The following is a 15,287-nucleotide window of genomic DNA, read 5'->3' as shown; positions in this document are numbered from 1 at the left end:
CGACCATGACAAACTGAAACACAGGGCTTAAATACATAGAGGGAGCAATCAGGGAATGGACAACAGGAGGGAAACACAGCTGGGGCAAATCAGAACTGACGAGACAAGGAAGCATAAAATGAACACACTGAGATAAGACAGACCTTCAAAGTAAAACAGGAAACACATAACAGTCACGCCTAACACAAAACACTGACAACATTGGATCGTAACAACTGGGACTTATACAGAGTTTTTCTGCCCTAACTGACCACTCAAAGTGCTTTTTCCTACAGCATCATTCACCTAATTACACACACTACAGTCATATTAATACAGTCATATTGTAGCAATCTCCAAATGTTAAATAGGAGGTTCTGTTTACTCAAGGAGTGAGTGAGTGAGTGAGTGAGAGAGAGAGAGAGAGAGAGCTACACACGTACACAACGTGCACAAAGGTTTGGTTTTGAAAGTTTAAGGCTATGTTCACACTGCAGGCGAAAGCGCATCAAATCTGATTTTTTTGACCCTATGCGACCCATATCCGATCATGGTGTGACAGTGTGAACGGCACAAATCCGATATTTTCAAATCCGATCTGGGTCACTTTCGTATGTGGTACTGAATCCGATACATATCCGATGTTTTAGAAAGCGACTGCTGCTTGGACGGTCATGTCACATTAAATCCGTCTTTTACATCAGTGACACAAGACAGACGCCAATTATCAGTGCCGGAGAAGCGCCCGATAAGACATCGCAAACGCTTCCTGGCCATCCAGTGTAGATGTCAGTGAAACTGTTGGGAAGACAACGTTGGAGAAACGTGAACATTTTATTTGTACTGTATAATCTGCAGATTCTGACAGAAATCTGCAACTATCCTTTGCAGCACCGCTCCTCTAAAACAGCAATAAGGATCATTATTAGGTGTCTTGCCCAAGGTGAAGTGTCCTTGGGCAAGACACTTCACCTTGTAAAGCGCTTTGGGGTCCTTAGGGACTAGTAAAGCACTATACAAATACAGGCCATTTACCATTTACCATATTTACATTATTATGTAAATAACAAAATAACTTAAAGCAAAAATTGGGAAACGTAAAGTCCGAAGTCTTTATATTAAGGGCCATCAGTCAAACAATATTGTTTGGTCTGGGTCTAAACAGCGCGTTGTGTGTGACGTCTTCTTTTGCGCATGCGGGCTGCTTTGAGGGTTCACACTAGAGCACGTTTACTGGTCGCATTTTATTTGTAGTGTGAACGAGCAGACAAAAAAATCGGAATTGAGCATTAAGACCTGCAGTATGAACGTAGCCTAACTTCCACCCTTTAATGATGTCATGAGCAACATGCCCTGTCATCTTAGCTGGTGTCATGAAGTCACTGCAGGTGGAAATTCCATGTGATGAGTCAACAATGTGAAACCTTGGATCTGGAAACCTTCACTGGTTTATAATTGGTGCTTTCACAAAGGATATGCACCACACTTGATACAGAAATTATTTTTAAAAAACCCTTGTTAAAATGTGTTACATTTTAGATAATGAAAAATAGCTTAAAGTAGTTTGAGCTGCAGAAATAAACAGCCAAAATGGAAAATACATCAAACCAGGTCAGGAAATTTGTTCTCATTCTGTCCAGGCTGTCCTTAGCCTGATGCTCCCGTTGATGCCTTTGAGCACTCTCTCAGAGCTCAATATCTGAGAATGAGTCAATAGATGATCATGAGTGTCGCAGCAAATTGCTTTTCTTCCCTCTAGTTTAGTAAACTGAGTAAAAGGGAAAATACATTTTACATCTTCAGGACCTTAATTTGTTTCATTGTACAAATTATTTTTTGAACATGTGAACGCAAATGCTGTTTCTCTATTTCACAGTTACAGTAGAAAGTGTCCAAATAATTTTGACGCAGAAAGAAATCACGAATAGAAGACGAGTTTGGTGGTAAAAAAAATAGATATGCTGTCACTTGTTTTAACTAAACACCATGTGGTGATAACGCTCTTTGGAATGTACTCGAAATGCACTTTTTTTGTTTTCTCCAGTGAATCATCAGACGAGATAAAAAAAGTCAATGCCTGTCTCTATTACTTGACATCTTAGGCATTAAGCTTGTCCAGCTTAGTTTGTCAGACTATGATATAGGCCACGATGTTGATGCTCAGAGCAGGTTATACACACACATGCGATATAAAACCCATTTCATTCACCATTTACCAAAGCAGGATTTTGGTAGTGCGCTTCAGATGATTTGGCTTAAAACTGCTGGAACAATTGAATATTAAAAAGAACCACCCCTCTGTACTTCAAGGGCCTGAAAAAAAGATAAGTAAATCATAGTATGAAGGTATAATTTTTCATAACTTCATTAAATAAGATTACTGTGCATGAAAACATATGTGAGTCTTGGGGTGTCAAATGGGAAGCACATATATAATATGGATGTGTAGTGAGGATACATTTGAAAGACCCTCCTGGATGCTAATCATATTTAAAATAATCACCCCTACATCTAGCCCCAGGTCTATGTGCAAAAGTTTCTGTTTTCTCCACCTATCTGCAGGCTATTGAGTATATAAATTATTTTATTTTATAAGAGTGGTGATATCTCTTTGTCAGAGATTTGTCACTAGATAAAGTTGTATACACGTCGTGCTTGCTAAGTAACTATGTAAATTCTCGGGAATGTTTCTGGCTTATGGTCCTAGGTGACATGTATCACATCGTTGTTGTTTGGGTTTTTTTTTGTTTGTTTACATTCTGGTAAGTCATTTAGCACTCTAGGTGTGACTGCACGCGCCGTGACGACATGTTGTAATGTGCTTGAATACCTCTTTTTCATGATGTTTGTGGAGGACATTTACTGCTTTGTGCAAACATCATGGCACTGATTTAATCTATTTTATGGCTTCCGCAGGTGAAGCCCTTAGGTGTGATATGGGGGAAGTACGGAGAATTTTATAACAGGAAGAACACCATTATGTTTGACGACATTGGAAGAAACTTTCTTATGAACCCACAGAATGGACTTAAGGTTGGTTAGTTCATACAATTATCTTGACCATTTTTCTTTTCTTTTGGTACAATAAACTACAGATCTTAATGAAGCTGTCTCTTTATTTGTTGTTGTGAATTTGTGTTAGATCCGACCCTTCATGAAGGCCCACCTCAACAGGGAGCGGGACAGAGAGCTGTATAAACTGTCTCAATACCTCAAAGAAATCGCCAAGCTTGACGACTTCAGTGGACTCAACCACAAACACTGGGAGAGGTACGCACTCATTGAAAAGCTAAACAGTATCATTTGCATAGTTGTAGTTGCATACTTCAAACCTACAGCACCTGCTAGACCTGAACAGCCATTTACAAGAAAATACTAGATATATTAAAAAATAACATCTAATGCCAACACACACATGAATCTTACTTAAATTTTACTTGATTTCAGATTATTTAAAGTATAAAATTCATCCTAAAAAATGCATCCAATTCTGGGGATAAATGAACACAATCTAAAGTAAGAAGGAGACTTTTGCATCCCAAGCAAAGAAAGTAACTGTGGTACTCAATGAGGAACTCACCAGTGGCAAGAAATTTGTGAAACAGTGTTGAGGTGTGCAGTAGGAATTACAGATGAGTTTAGGGTCGGGGTAGAGTTACATCAGGGATCAGTGTTGAGCTCTTTCTTATTTACAGTTGTGATGGAAAGGTTAAAAGGTGAGCTCTCAGTGCAAATTTCCCCTTTGCACTTTGTTGTGTCCATTCTTAGCTTTATTTTTGTTATCTGTGATGCCGTAGGACTGTACATGGTTGGTTATTTCATCGACTGTTCAACTTATGATATAATTTGTTTGTGCTGTACATGGTACATGGTAGAGATGGCACGACACCACTTTTTAATGTCCGATACCGATTCCGATATCATAAATTTGATTTGGATATCTGCCGATACCGATATGAATCCGATATAGCGTATTTTGTAATCAATAAAACTGTTTTTTAATATAAATATCTTGCTGCATTTTGTATAAGTTCATACTCAAGTTTTAAAAAACAAGAGACTGAAGCTATTCTGTTATACCTGTATGCAAAAAATACACTCAACCCAAAACATTTTATAGTTCAGCAACACTGATCAATCTAATAAATTTAAACCTACACCATCCTCCATATTCTGGTATTTTAAAGAGTAAGCAAGCAAGGCAAGGCAAGTTTCTTTGTATAGCACAATTCAACAACAAGGTGATTCGAAGTGCTTTACAGAGACATTAGAAACAAAAACAATGATTATAAATTGATTAAAACAAACAAACAAACAAACAAACAAAACAGTATATAAAATCAAAAATCAAAACAGGTAAAATCAGAACAGTAGATAAAATCAGTAGTTAAATGTAAGTTTTGAAATCTAAGCTTAAGTGCGGATTTGGTGCTTCATTTAAATGCAGCTGAGAATAGGTGAGTCTTTAATCTGGATTTAAATAAACTGAGTGTTTCAGCTGATCTGAGGCTTTCTGGGAGTTTGTTCCACATATATGGAGCATAAAAGCTGAATGCAGCTTGTCCGTGTCTGGTTCTGACTCTGGGAACTGATAAAAAACCGGATCCAGATGACCTGAGGGATCTGGAAGGTTCATACTGGGTCAGGAGGTCACTGATGTATTTTGGTCCTAAACCATTCAGAGCTTTATAGACCAGCATCAGAACTTTAAAGTCTATCCTCTGACAGACAGGCAGCCAGTGTAAAGACCTCAGAGCTGGACTGATGTGGTCCACTTTTTGGTCTTAGTGAGGACTCGAGCAGCAGAGTTCTGAATGAGCTGTAGTTGTCTGACTGATTTTTTAGGTAGACCTGTAAAGATGCTGTTACAGTAATCAAGCCTACTAAAGATGAATGCATGGACTAGTTTTTCCAGGTCCTGTTGAGACATCAGATCTTTTATCCTTGATATATTCTTGAGGTGATAGTAAGCTGACTTTGTTATTGTCTTAATGTGTTTTTCTAAGTTTAGGTCTGCATCCATCACTACACCCAAATTTCTCGCCTGGTTTGTGGTTTTTAGGTGTATAGATTGAAGTTCTCTGGTGACCTGTAATTGTTTTTCTTTGGCGCCAAAGACTATTACCTCAGTTTTGTTTTTGTTTAGCTGGAGAAAATTTTGGCCCAACCAGTCATTAATTTCCTCAATGCATTTACCAAGAGCCTGTACAGGGCCTCGGTCTCCTGGTAACATTGTGATATATATTTGTGTGTCATCTGCATAGCTGTGATAGTTTATTTTGTTGTTCTTTTTAATCTGTGCCAGTGGGAGCATGTAAATGTTAAACAGAAGGGGTCCCAAGATGGAACCTTGGAGAACTCCACATGTGATACTTGTCTGCTCAGATGTGAAGTTACCTATTGATACAAAGTATTTCCTGTTTTCTAAGTATGTTTTGAACCAGTTTAGTACAGTTCCTGAAAGACCTGCCCAGTTCTCCAGTCGTTTGAGTAATATGTTGTGGTCAACTTAGTGGGAATATTAAGCAACCTAACTAATAGGGTTGCCAACTCCCAGCAAAAATATTCAGGAACCGCCCCCCGCCCTTAATTGATGTAATCAACTTTAATTTAATGCAAGTGTAAAACAAATGCACAGAAATCAGTTATTTTTCTACAATATTTAAATAGATTCAACATCTTTCTTCAACAGAATTGCAGACTGCACAGATGGTACCTTCCCAAAGGAAAAAGTACTATAGCTTATTAGGGTGTATATTAGACTTATTAGTTACTATATACAATAATGGATTTCTATACATTTAATCAGATGACCACTTTTGTTGTAAGATTCAGATAATTATTTATTCAAAGTTTTTAAAGGACATAACAAAGAAAAGTATTTCTTTGTGGCCCCCTTTCCCTGTTAATGCCCAACCTGGCCCCCGACAAAACTTTGCTGGACCCGCCGCTGCACAGTTACCAGCCGTCAGCTACCTAGAAAAGGATCCTGGTGTTATTTGTCTCTCAGAAACAGTTCATAACTTCCCTTCAACTCATTCATGTCACCTAAAAGATAAACCTGTTTTTCCATCACCTGTTCAGCTCTGATGATTCAGTAAGGACATCTCCTGGTTTCATCTTCATGTTTCCCTCTCACCACATATCCAAACGGATATCATGACCAGCAGCTTTTACAGCTGTGGCTCCAGCAAACATCAGCTGATACTACAAAGTTAATATTAAATACATTCTAACAACAGCTTATCACGCTTAAACGTGGTGCTGTTGTTTATCCACTGGTCTCCTCTTTGTAGCGCAAAGTGGGCGAAAAACAAACAAGAAAGACAGGACTTGCGGCAGAAAAGCCGATCAGCTGATCATTAATCAGTTTCATGTTTGAAGTAATAACAGGAGAGGAAGGGGAAGTCAATGAGAGAAGTAGATGCAACTGTGCAGCAAAGACAGAATAACTCCAGCTTTGTGTCTATTTTTGAATTCTAGCTGAAGTATGGGACAAATCGCTTCCTTTTCACCTCAATATGGAACTCCGATGGCCAGTCCAGCTGTGGCTCAATACATCAGTTGTTAAGCGTAACGTGGAAATACTATGCAAACATTCAGGGATGAACTTACACACTTGCTTTGCTTCTGTGGGATAGTTTTCGCTGAGATGAAATGCCACGGTTAGGAAGCATGTAGCGAGGCTCCAAATGCTCCAACAGACACCAACAGGTCTCGCAGACAACAGCCGCTCTATCACGTGACAGATACTGCTCCGATGCACCGAGCTGAGTTATGCCAAGTAGCACGTTTTGTGAGGTGATTTTGTGATACTTCGGATCGGATTACATTTTTTATTTTTCTCCGATATCCGATCCAGTAATTTAGGTCAGTATCGGACCGATACCAATACGTAATATCGGATCAGTCCATCTCTAGTACATGGTAAAGGCTTTAAATGTTCTTCCATTATGTAGTTACTCATTTTTAATGTTGTGTCCCAGTGTCATTCGTACATTTCCCCAAATCAACATGAATTCAACTGAATGTGTTTAAAATATGCGCTGAATGTGTGCCTGTTTGTTTCTGCAGGTACCTATCTAAGAGGCAGCACCACTGAGGAGGGACTATATTATCAGCGCAAAGACTTGGAGTGGATGCAACCAATGCATCATCCGCTTGTCAAACACAAGAACAAACATAAAGTCCTTCATACCAAACCTCACTAAAAGTCCAACACTAACCCTACAATTACACACAAGGTCAAAACCTCAGGACTGAGACGGGCTTCCCAGTTTATATATCTGCATGTTCTCTGCCTTCTCTTAGTCTGGAACATTTGTTTGTTCAAATATTGTTTACAGTTACTATCAGTGTGCAAGGTGCATTGTGGGGAAAAAAAATCCTGTTTGAGACCACACTGATTTAATGTCACAGACTCCAGCTCACCTGTTTACTCATGGTGGTCAACAAGGGTTTAATATAGATAACTGAGGTCCACTATTTCCTGAAAGTAGTCGAGATCTTTTACGCCTGCTTGGTATTTTAGATGGGTGAATAGTAGCAGATGTGTTAAGTTGATTACCAGTAAAAAATACTCTATCAAGCCTCTCTGCTGTACCAAGTGAGTAGGAGAAGATACAAATCTAATTTCATTATGGTTAAGGTCAGTAGCCTGCCTTCAAAGAGACTGACCGCAAAAAGCTAAAGAGCGAAAAGAAACAAATAAGCAAAATGAAGTTACATAACCATTGAAAGTGTTTTCAGTATGCGAGGATATCCTGGTAATTTAACGTGTTTTTTTATGTAGTATTTGGATTGTCTGTTTGATTTGTAATAAATGAAGTGAAAAGTTGGAACGTCTGGAAGTTTTGTGAGCGTCAAACAAATAACAGCAGCCTGCACATGCAGACGTATGCAGCAATTCTAAAAACTACTGAGAGACCAAAATCTGTTGGTCTTAGAACTGGCTAGCTAAAATATTTCATCAAAACAGTGGCTTTAGTGAACAAGTGTGACACCATTTGTTACGTGTCTGTAGGTGGTCACTACAAACAGGCCTGTTTTTTGTTATTTACATTCTGTACATGCATATTACAGTCAGGCTTCCATGGCTGGATATTCATGTGCATACATGTCCAGAAACGTATTCATGTTTTTCTGTGCATGCTGATTCTGTTACGTCACAGGACGCAACACTCGAACGGACATAAAGCATAGGTTTTATTTCGTTGATGCTCGTTAGATCGTGACAGCTCTTCATTGAAATGTTTCTGGAACATCCAAATGTCAATGAACCAACTAAAGGTGATGAGAATACAAGAACTGGATAGCACATTTTTTTAATTGTGTGTTTTGTTTTTTTCTCTTTTGTAACTAAAGTGGGTTTTTACACATTTCACTACTTATTAAGGTGGGCCTCATTTTATGAAGCTGAAGCTCTGGAAACATAAGCTATATGATATGTCAAGCAGTCCCTGGAAATTCAGTTTCTTTTCATTTCTTGAGCTCTGCCTTTTTTGTGTGTTTTCTTCATTTCATCGACAAAATTGTAGCTGTAAATAGGAAAATAAACCTTTTTTTGTACCTCGCTTGCTTGTACTGTTCTACATTCCTGAGGTAGTTAAAAACGAGTTAATCTTTTACAGTTAGAAACATTTCATTACTTCCTGTTCATAACTTGTACACCATGAACACCATAAAGGATAAAAGATTAATTCGTTGAATAAAGAACGTAGACACTAACGACCTGGCCAATAATGACACCTCCCAAAACACCATGGCTTCTAGTGCCTCCCCTTCATTTAAATAGTAAATGGCCTGTATTTGTATAGCGCTTTACTAGTCCCTAAGGACCCCAAATCGCTTTACACATCCAGTCATCCACCCATTCACACACTGGTGATGGCAGCTACATTGTAGCCACAGCCACCCTGGGGCGCACTGACAGAGGCGAGGTTGCGGGACACTGGCGCCACCAGGCCCTCTGACCACCACCAATAGGCAACAGGTGAAGTGTCTTGCCCAAGGACACAACGACCGAGACTGTCCAAGCCGGGGCTCAAAGCGGCAACCTTCCGATTACAAGGCGAACTCCCAACTCTTGAGCCATGATCGCCCCCTAATGTCATAAATATTTTTTCAGTATTATTACTGGCTATTTTTTTCCTACTGTTGTCATTGTTATTACCTATTTTTATCTCGCGTAGCCACATGATGAGTGAATACACATGCAACTCGCACAATATCAGAATATAAAATATGCAAATATGTACAAGTACTTTAGTTTTATGATTTTGTGTTTTTTCTAGTTTGTCAGTGCATTTTTCATCTTTTGTATGTTCTGCACTCAAAATAAACTCGTCATTACTATAGATAACCCATGGGTTTCAAATACATTTTGAGATGCCCTGTTATAAAATGAAAGAAAATACAATAAACTGACATGTTCATTAATTTATTATAAAATGTTGAGAAACATTCTGAACAGATATAAATAAGTTAAAAAGGGCATGAAGGAAATACTAATTCATTTCAATCACAGTACAAATCATTATTGTAACATTGTTCTGTAGTTCCACAGACATAACGAATGGGGATGAAGAGGGATGAATAAATACTGTACAGGTATACATTCACTCCTGAAGCACAGCTTCATATGTTGTGCATCACTTGAAAAAATGTATTAGACCATTTTTTTTCCTTCTGAATTTCAATATTTTTAAAAACTGTTTTCCTCTTTCTGGTGCGGCAGCAGAGTCCAGCGGCTAACGCTTAGCATGCCACGTTATGTTTGTTCACTCTGTTGGTAAAAAGAACAAAACAGTACAGATTGGATCAGTCAGTATACAATGATTTGTAAATAGTGTGAATCCTTGCACAGGAACAGAATTAGCAAAAAATAAATAAATAAAAATCAATACACTTACGTGCACTGACTCCAGTGGCTCCACGGCCCTCTGGTGAACTTGTCCTGAGCTCGCACACAGAAAACATACTTCTTGGTCTTAACGCCAACCTCGTATTTGGTTGTATCAGTGGTGATATTCTGCACAAAGAAGAGGCGACTTAATAAAGACAAAGAAACCTCGACTAAACTGGACATCAGCAAAGAGATATGAATCTGGTGTATAGATGTACGTGTATTAATTACAATTATTTGATTGTCACTGTTGCAGGGATGTCCACTGTGCACCAGCTTGACCTCAAACTGTAGGCCAAAGAAGCTGCAGGGTTTCTCCCAAGTATCAGGGTAGTCCCAGCTGAACACCTTCCCATCACTGATGTGCAGGTTAGGGAGTTTTGACGGTCTCACTTTATTGAGTTGGGAGGGAGAGAAATGAGGTGGGCAAAGGTTAAAAAAGAAAGAGAATGGAGAGAGGAAATCACGGCACGATGACTAAGAAAGTTACTTTTCATACGCTAAAATACACAAAAACAAACTTACCGATTTCTCTCAGGTAGAAAGACTTTGTGTAGGTCTCCAAACGAGCATGGCTGCGTATGTAAACGGTGAAAGAAATGCGATGTTGCTCCTCTTTGTATGGGCAGTGGGCATCCTGGCAGCGAACCCCTGATGCATCAGCATCCAGCTCACAGGGGATATCTTCGGTAAAACTGGAATATAAATATAAGTTGATGTTAAAATACTATCTAGAGCACCTCCTCCACACCAGCACCCAACCAAAGTATGCTATGCATTGTCTTTGTCCTTACCGTTCAGCCTTAACCAAAACCACACTGGCATCAGATCTGAGCGCTGTTCTTTTCCAGGAGCAGTGAAAGAATCCTGTATAGTTTGGTGCCGAGCAGTGGATGTGACCTGGAGCAACAGAATTACTGTCAGTCCCCTCCCTCTCTTTTGTTTAATGTTCTTATGAACAGTGTAGCTTACACTTGTAGTGTTTCATTGTTCTTCTAGATCCCATTGAGTAAACACAAATAAATCACTCAGGGCATTGATATAATTGCTGTAAACGAGAAAAAAAGCTTTGTAGCTGCCTCTTCAACTTTAAGGTTTTGTTCCATCACAGGAAAACATTGCCTCATAGCACAAAACTGCAGAAACTTAATGTTTGAGATTTACAAAGCTGAAACCTTATGGAGAAACATGAGCACTAACAATGTGATGATGGGCCTAATATAAAGCCTGCTCACTGTGTTGTTCTTTTCCCTCATCTTCTCTATTAAAATTCCTTTGACACTACTAATGGTGATCCTTTGATCCAGTTTCTGTTTTCTGCTCTGGAACCCCACCCTTACACCCTTTCCCTATTTTTTTTTTCTTATCCTAAATCCCTATCTGACCATCATCTTAGCTGTTCAGTCCCATCAATACCATTTCTTCTTCAGAGAAAGCCTGAGGCTAAATCCAGTCAAAGAAAATCTGCTCTTTGCCCTTTTCCCTTCATGCATGCCTTCTTTGTTCTCCCTCCCCTACTCGTTTCACTTCTTTCTTTGCCTTTGCTCCTTTCCTTCCTTCTTTCTTTTTTTTTCAACTTACCTCCTTCTCTGTTTTCCAATATGACTGTCCTGTTGTCTGGATTAAGCTGGATTAAGATCATAGTGTGGTTCAGGTATTCTCCACTTGGACTGAGGTGGCAAGTGTAGTTCCCTCCTTTCATCTCCTCCACCAGGACCTGGACTTGGTTCCCCTGCAGAGGAGGATTGAGCTCCTGACCTGAGACACGGACATGTTCATTGTTACAATGTGGTCATAAAAAGCCATAAAGAGACAAACGGGAAAGTTTGACGTCTGGATAAACAAAAGCTTGATGAGCTATAGAGCAAACAAACAAAAGAAAGTTCTTGTGACTTTGACTTTTTCTTTACATAAGTAAAATGAATTGAATTAAAAGCTGCGTTACCATTTTTCTTCCAAAACACAGGCTCATTCTGAAAAGCTTCTCCGCAGGTCAAAGGAACGTGAACCATGCTACCCGTAAAAGAGGGCACCCTCAGGACCACAACTAGGTAAAGCAAAAAAATAGATTTTACTGTTGGTGAAATAAAAACAAAAATGAAAACATGGAGGAATATTCAAAGACAAGGAGATACCATTATCCATGAGTGTCTCGACATCTGCTTGCTGGGTGTCAGAGCGGGCGCCACTCAGTATAGCCCACACAACCATGAGCAAAAATGTATGCATCTGTAACAAAAGAAAGGAAGTGATGGGACTCTTTTACATAAACAAATAAAAATATTTCTTTTTAAACCTTGAAAAAAGTGAAATACTCAAGTACAAAATTAACCCTTTAAATCAAAGCAGTGATAACTAAAATAAAATAACAACAAAAGAATTGTGAACTTGGAAAACTAATTAAAATCAAATAAAATTACAGAGAAAATATCCTTAGTTTAACTATCTGTTAGTTTAGTAAAAATTAAAAAAATAAATCTAATAAAAAAAATTAGAAGATATCAAATGAAATAGTATATTAAAAAAAAAATCAGATAGTTCCTCCTAAAACCTTTTTGACCCTTCAAAGGATGAGAACTCAAATTTGGGAACCAGTGCAACAGCATTTTCAAAGTGTTTTCAATTATATAAGAAGTTTTAAACATACTTCAAGATACTTAAATTTTTGATTTTTACATAACCCAAAGTGAGCAGATTATTCCTCCTCCTGAATATCTGTGACAATCAGATGGAATATAATAGATCTTACCCTGCAAAACTTGATTCAAAATTTCACACTGGAACCAGATGTAGTAAGCAGTGTTTGTCTGTGTAAAGGCAGCAGCTGCAGCTGCATTTATACGTCAGGCTGAGAAATCCCCACTCAAAAGAGGAACTCTTTAATACCTGACCAATGATGACGATGACAATGGACCACACTGCACATGAAAGGAAATTTAATGAATGATCAAAATAAATGGATTACCACTAGCTTTCCACCCGGCTCTCCTTTTTTGTTAAGCTTGATTAATTTAGCTGTGTTGAAGACGACAATTCATTCGGTACAAAATCCATGCTGTAATCTGATGATTGTGTGATCACACTAACCACTTTGGGGGGGAAGTAAAGCCAACTAATGATACAGAAACTTCTGTAAAACAGAACTGCAACCCCTAAAATGTTTAAATATGGTTATACGCCACTGAAAGTGGAGCAGGTAATCTAGAAAGCCGTCATGGGACTTCTAAAGAAGAACAAGAAAAAGGACGCTTCCACAGAATGCGTCAAGAGAACACAATCATCAGGAACGAAATAAAGGAGAAAACCCAGATTATAAACAAAGCAAAAAAACAAAACAGGATTATCTGAATGAGTTTTGTAAACGCAATGACCAAATGGAAAAATCACTGTTGCATTTTCTTTTTTTTTTTACGTATACATCTGGGAAGTTACCTGCAGAGCGTTTTCTTTCCAAAATAACCACTAACATTTAAGCATGCCTGTGTGGTTGCAGCTGTAATGACAACTCGTAGACCCTTTCCTATAAATACACATAGGTATAGGGGTTTCTTTTGATTAACCTTTGTTTATTTAAAAAAAAAAGGCAACAGATGACTCAAGGGGAGTGTGTTTTATGCTGTTTTGAAAGGAAATGCAATTTCCTTGCTTGGACCCTCACTTCAATTAAGTAAAAGGTTTTTCCCCACCACTATCCTATTTCGTATTCTATGGGGACTGAAAATGTCATATCATACTAACCTTACACCACATCCACTTCCATGTGTGTGTGTGTGTGTGTGTGTGTGCACGGTGCGACTTTTCTCAATATTAAACAAGTGGCTTATCAACTCTTTAACTTCCTTTGTATTTTATAGGAATTGTGGAGAGGCAGCTGGCATTCCTTCCTCATACCAGCTGAATGATAGCAGGTATGTCTTTGTCAAGGTGGGAATGCCGCTTAGCAGCACTTCTTTCAAAAACAAATCCAATTAATCAATGCTTGCGTAATTGGGTTTTTCAAGAAAACTTCCAGTTTCTGCCAGGACTAAATGAATGGGCTTAAACAATGATGTTGAAATTATAGAGAAAAGAGACTACAGGAAAAACTTAGTGTGTATTATGCTGTTAAGTGTGCTGTATTATTCCTGTTAAAGAGACTAGACAGATAAAACAGATTAGATTATCATGGATATATCAGTGTCAGATCCTGAAATTATAATTTGATCTTTTGGGGAATCCTACATTTTAGTTTTTTAAAGATTGATAAGACACATTACTGAATTGTAATCACACAACAAAGGACAGAAACAGTCCCTCTTAAATTTAGGTGTTATCAGTCCCGCAGACAGTGTTGGGAAGGTTACTTTTAAAATGTATTCAATTACAGAATACAGAATACATGCCCCAAAATGTATTCTGTAACCTATTCCGTTACGTTACTCAATGACAGTAACGTATTCTGAATACTTTGGATTACTTAATATATTGTGGCGAGTTCAGACAAGGAGGAGACGGAGGTATCGTTTGGTCTTGCTTCCCGTGAGCTAGCCAGGGAGCACAGCCGTTTATTACATTTGCAGAAGAACACACTGCCACTAGCTAACTGCTCAGCGCGGCAACCACAACACACATAGGGCGCCCTCTGACCCCGGAAGGACACATCGTCGCAGCGAGAGGGCGTCACCCGTCACCATGGCAACATACACAAAACATAACTACAAGCAGAACCCCGAACAGCCCTGACCCGCTACAATATTATCATGCTTTTTACAACAACGTGAATGTACTATTGCTGTGTGATATATTACTATTACTGAAGGTCCGCGACTCCGAACTGTAGTAAAGGGACCTCTGATCCATCCGAGCCTATTCGATGTGGCCTCACAAAATTATCACGACCACAACAACCGTGAAAATAGTTGGATCGACACTGCTGCTCAATCACAGCTGCCTGACCAATGTTTTTCATTAGCAATTTAGCAAAGTTGATGGTGGTGGTGTGTCTGTGTGAGTGAAAGACGGAGAGGGAGAGCGAGCGACAGAATTTCTGTTATAACCTTCATTTTTATGGACGCACAGTGTGAGCACTCAGGTCGCATCAGAGCATCGGGCCGTATAGTGTGAGACCCTGCATCGTGACCTATGAACTTCTAACCCCTGCGAGTCAATCGTACAGTTTGAGCAGGAGCTGAATCGCGCGACTGAAAAAATCGCACAGTGTCTGTCCAGCATAATACGGCGGGGTCCCTGTCGGCTCGTAGCCGAAAAATAGCTCTACTTTGTTGTGTGGGTAAACTTTTCTTGACAGAGAGAGGCGTTGAAAGGCTGCTCCAACGGAACTTATTGTTTTCGGAGGAAAACACGAACACAGTGTACAGTCGAGTCTTAATAGCTTACTTACAACTGGGCTCTCAGGCACTCTTCT

The 15,287-nt window shown here is 39.0% G+C and overlaps 2 protein-coding genes across 4 annotated transcripts in view; one reads left to right on the top strand and one right to left on the bottom strand.

The window, feature by feature from the left end:
* Positions 1-7,817, top strand: part of ublcp1 (ubiquitin-like domain containing CTD phosphatase 1) — a 12,703-nt gene extending 4,886 nt beyond the window's left edge. For both annotated transcript variants that reach the window (XM_005727852.1, XM_005727851.1), the window contains exons 9-11: positions 2,896-3,012; positions 3,122-3,249; positions 7,054-7,817. In XM_005727852.1, the coding sequence (XP_005727909.1) occupies positions 2,896-3,012; positions 3,122-3,249; positions 7,054-7,081 (273 nt within the window). In that variant the 3' untranslated portion in view covers positions 7,082-7,817. The remainder of the gene's footprint in view (positions 1-2,895; positions 3,013-3,121; positions 3,250-7,053) is intronic.
* A 1,587-nt stretch (positions 7,818-9,404) lies between these two features.
* On the bottom strand, positions 9,405-15,287 carry il12bb (interleukin 12B, b). Of its 2 annotated transcripts, none has more exons than XM_005727849.1 (9): positions 15,264-15,287; positions 12,019-12,112; positions 11,829-11,930; positions 11,465-11,641; positions 10,678-10,783; positions 10,409-10,578; positions 10,115-10,275; positions 9,891-10,009; positions 9,405-9,763 (listed from the first exon to the last, which is right to left on the bottom strand). In XM_005727849.1, the coding sequence occupies exons 2-9, from the start codon at positions 12,110-12,112 to the stop codon at positions 9,736-9,738; spliced, it is 957 nt and encodes a 318-aa protein (XP_005727906.1). In that variant the 5' UTR covers positions 15,264-15,287; the 3' UTR covers positions 9,405-9,735. The 2 variants fall into 2 exon arrangements, with proteins under 2 accessions (XP_005727906.1, XP_005727905.1); XM_005727848.1 differs by lacking the exon at positions 15,264-15,287 and adding an exon at positions 12,633-12,685.

This window comes from Pundamilia nyererei, unplaced genomic scaffold (assembly GCF_000239375.1).
Source record: "Pundamilia nyererei isolate P.nyererei 1_Seehausen unplaced genomic scaffold, PunNye1.0 scaffold00026, whole genome shotgun sequence".
NCBI classification, from domain to species: domain Eukaryota; kingdom Metazoa; phylum Chordata; class Actinopteri; order Cichliformes; family Cichlidae; genus Pundamilia; species Pundamilia nyererei.
Note: the sequence above shows the minus strand (reverse complement) of the source record. Positions and strands in the feature narration are given on the sequence as shown.

Coding starts and splice junctions, on each gene's coding strand:
- il12bb (XM_005727849.1), bottom strand. CDS start 12,112: ATGCATACATTTTTGCTCATGGTTGTGTGGGCTATACTGAGTGGCGCC. Junction 10,784..11,464: donor ATTGGAAAACAGAGAAGGAG/GTAAGTTGAAAA, acceptor CTGTTGCTCCAG/GTCACATCCACTGCTCGGCA. Junction 10,276..10,408: donor TTTCTACCTGAGAGAAATCG/GTAAGTTTGTTT, acceptor AACTCAATAAAG/TGAGACCGTCAAAACTCCCT.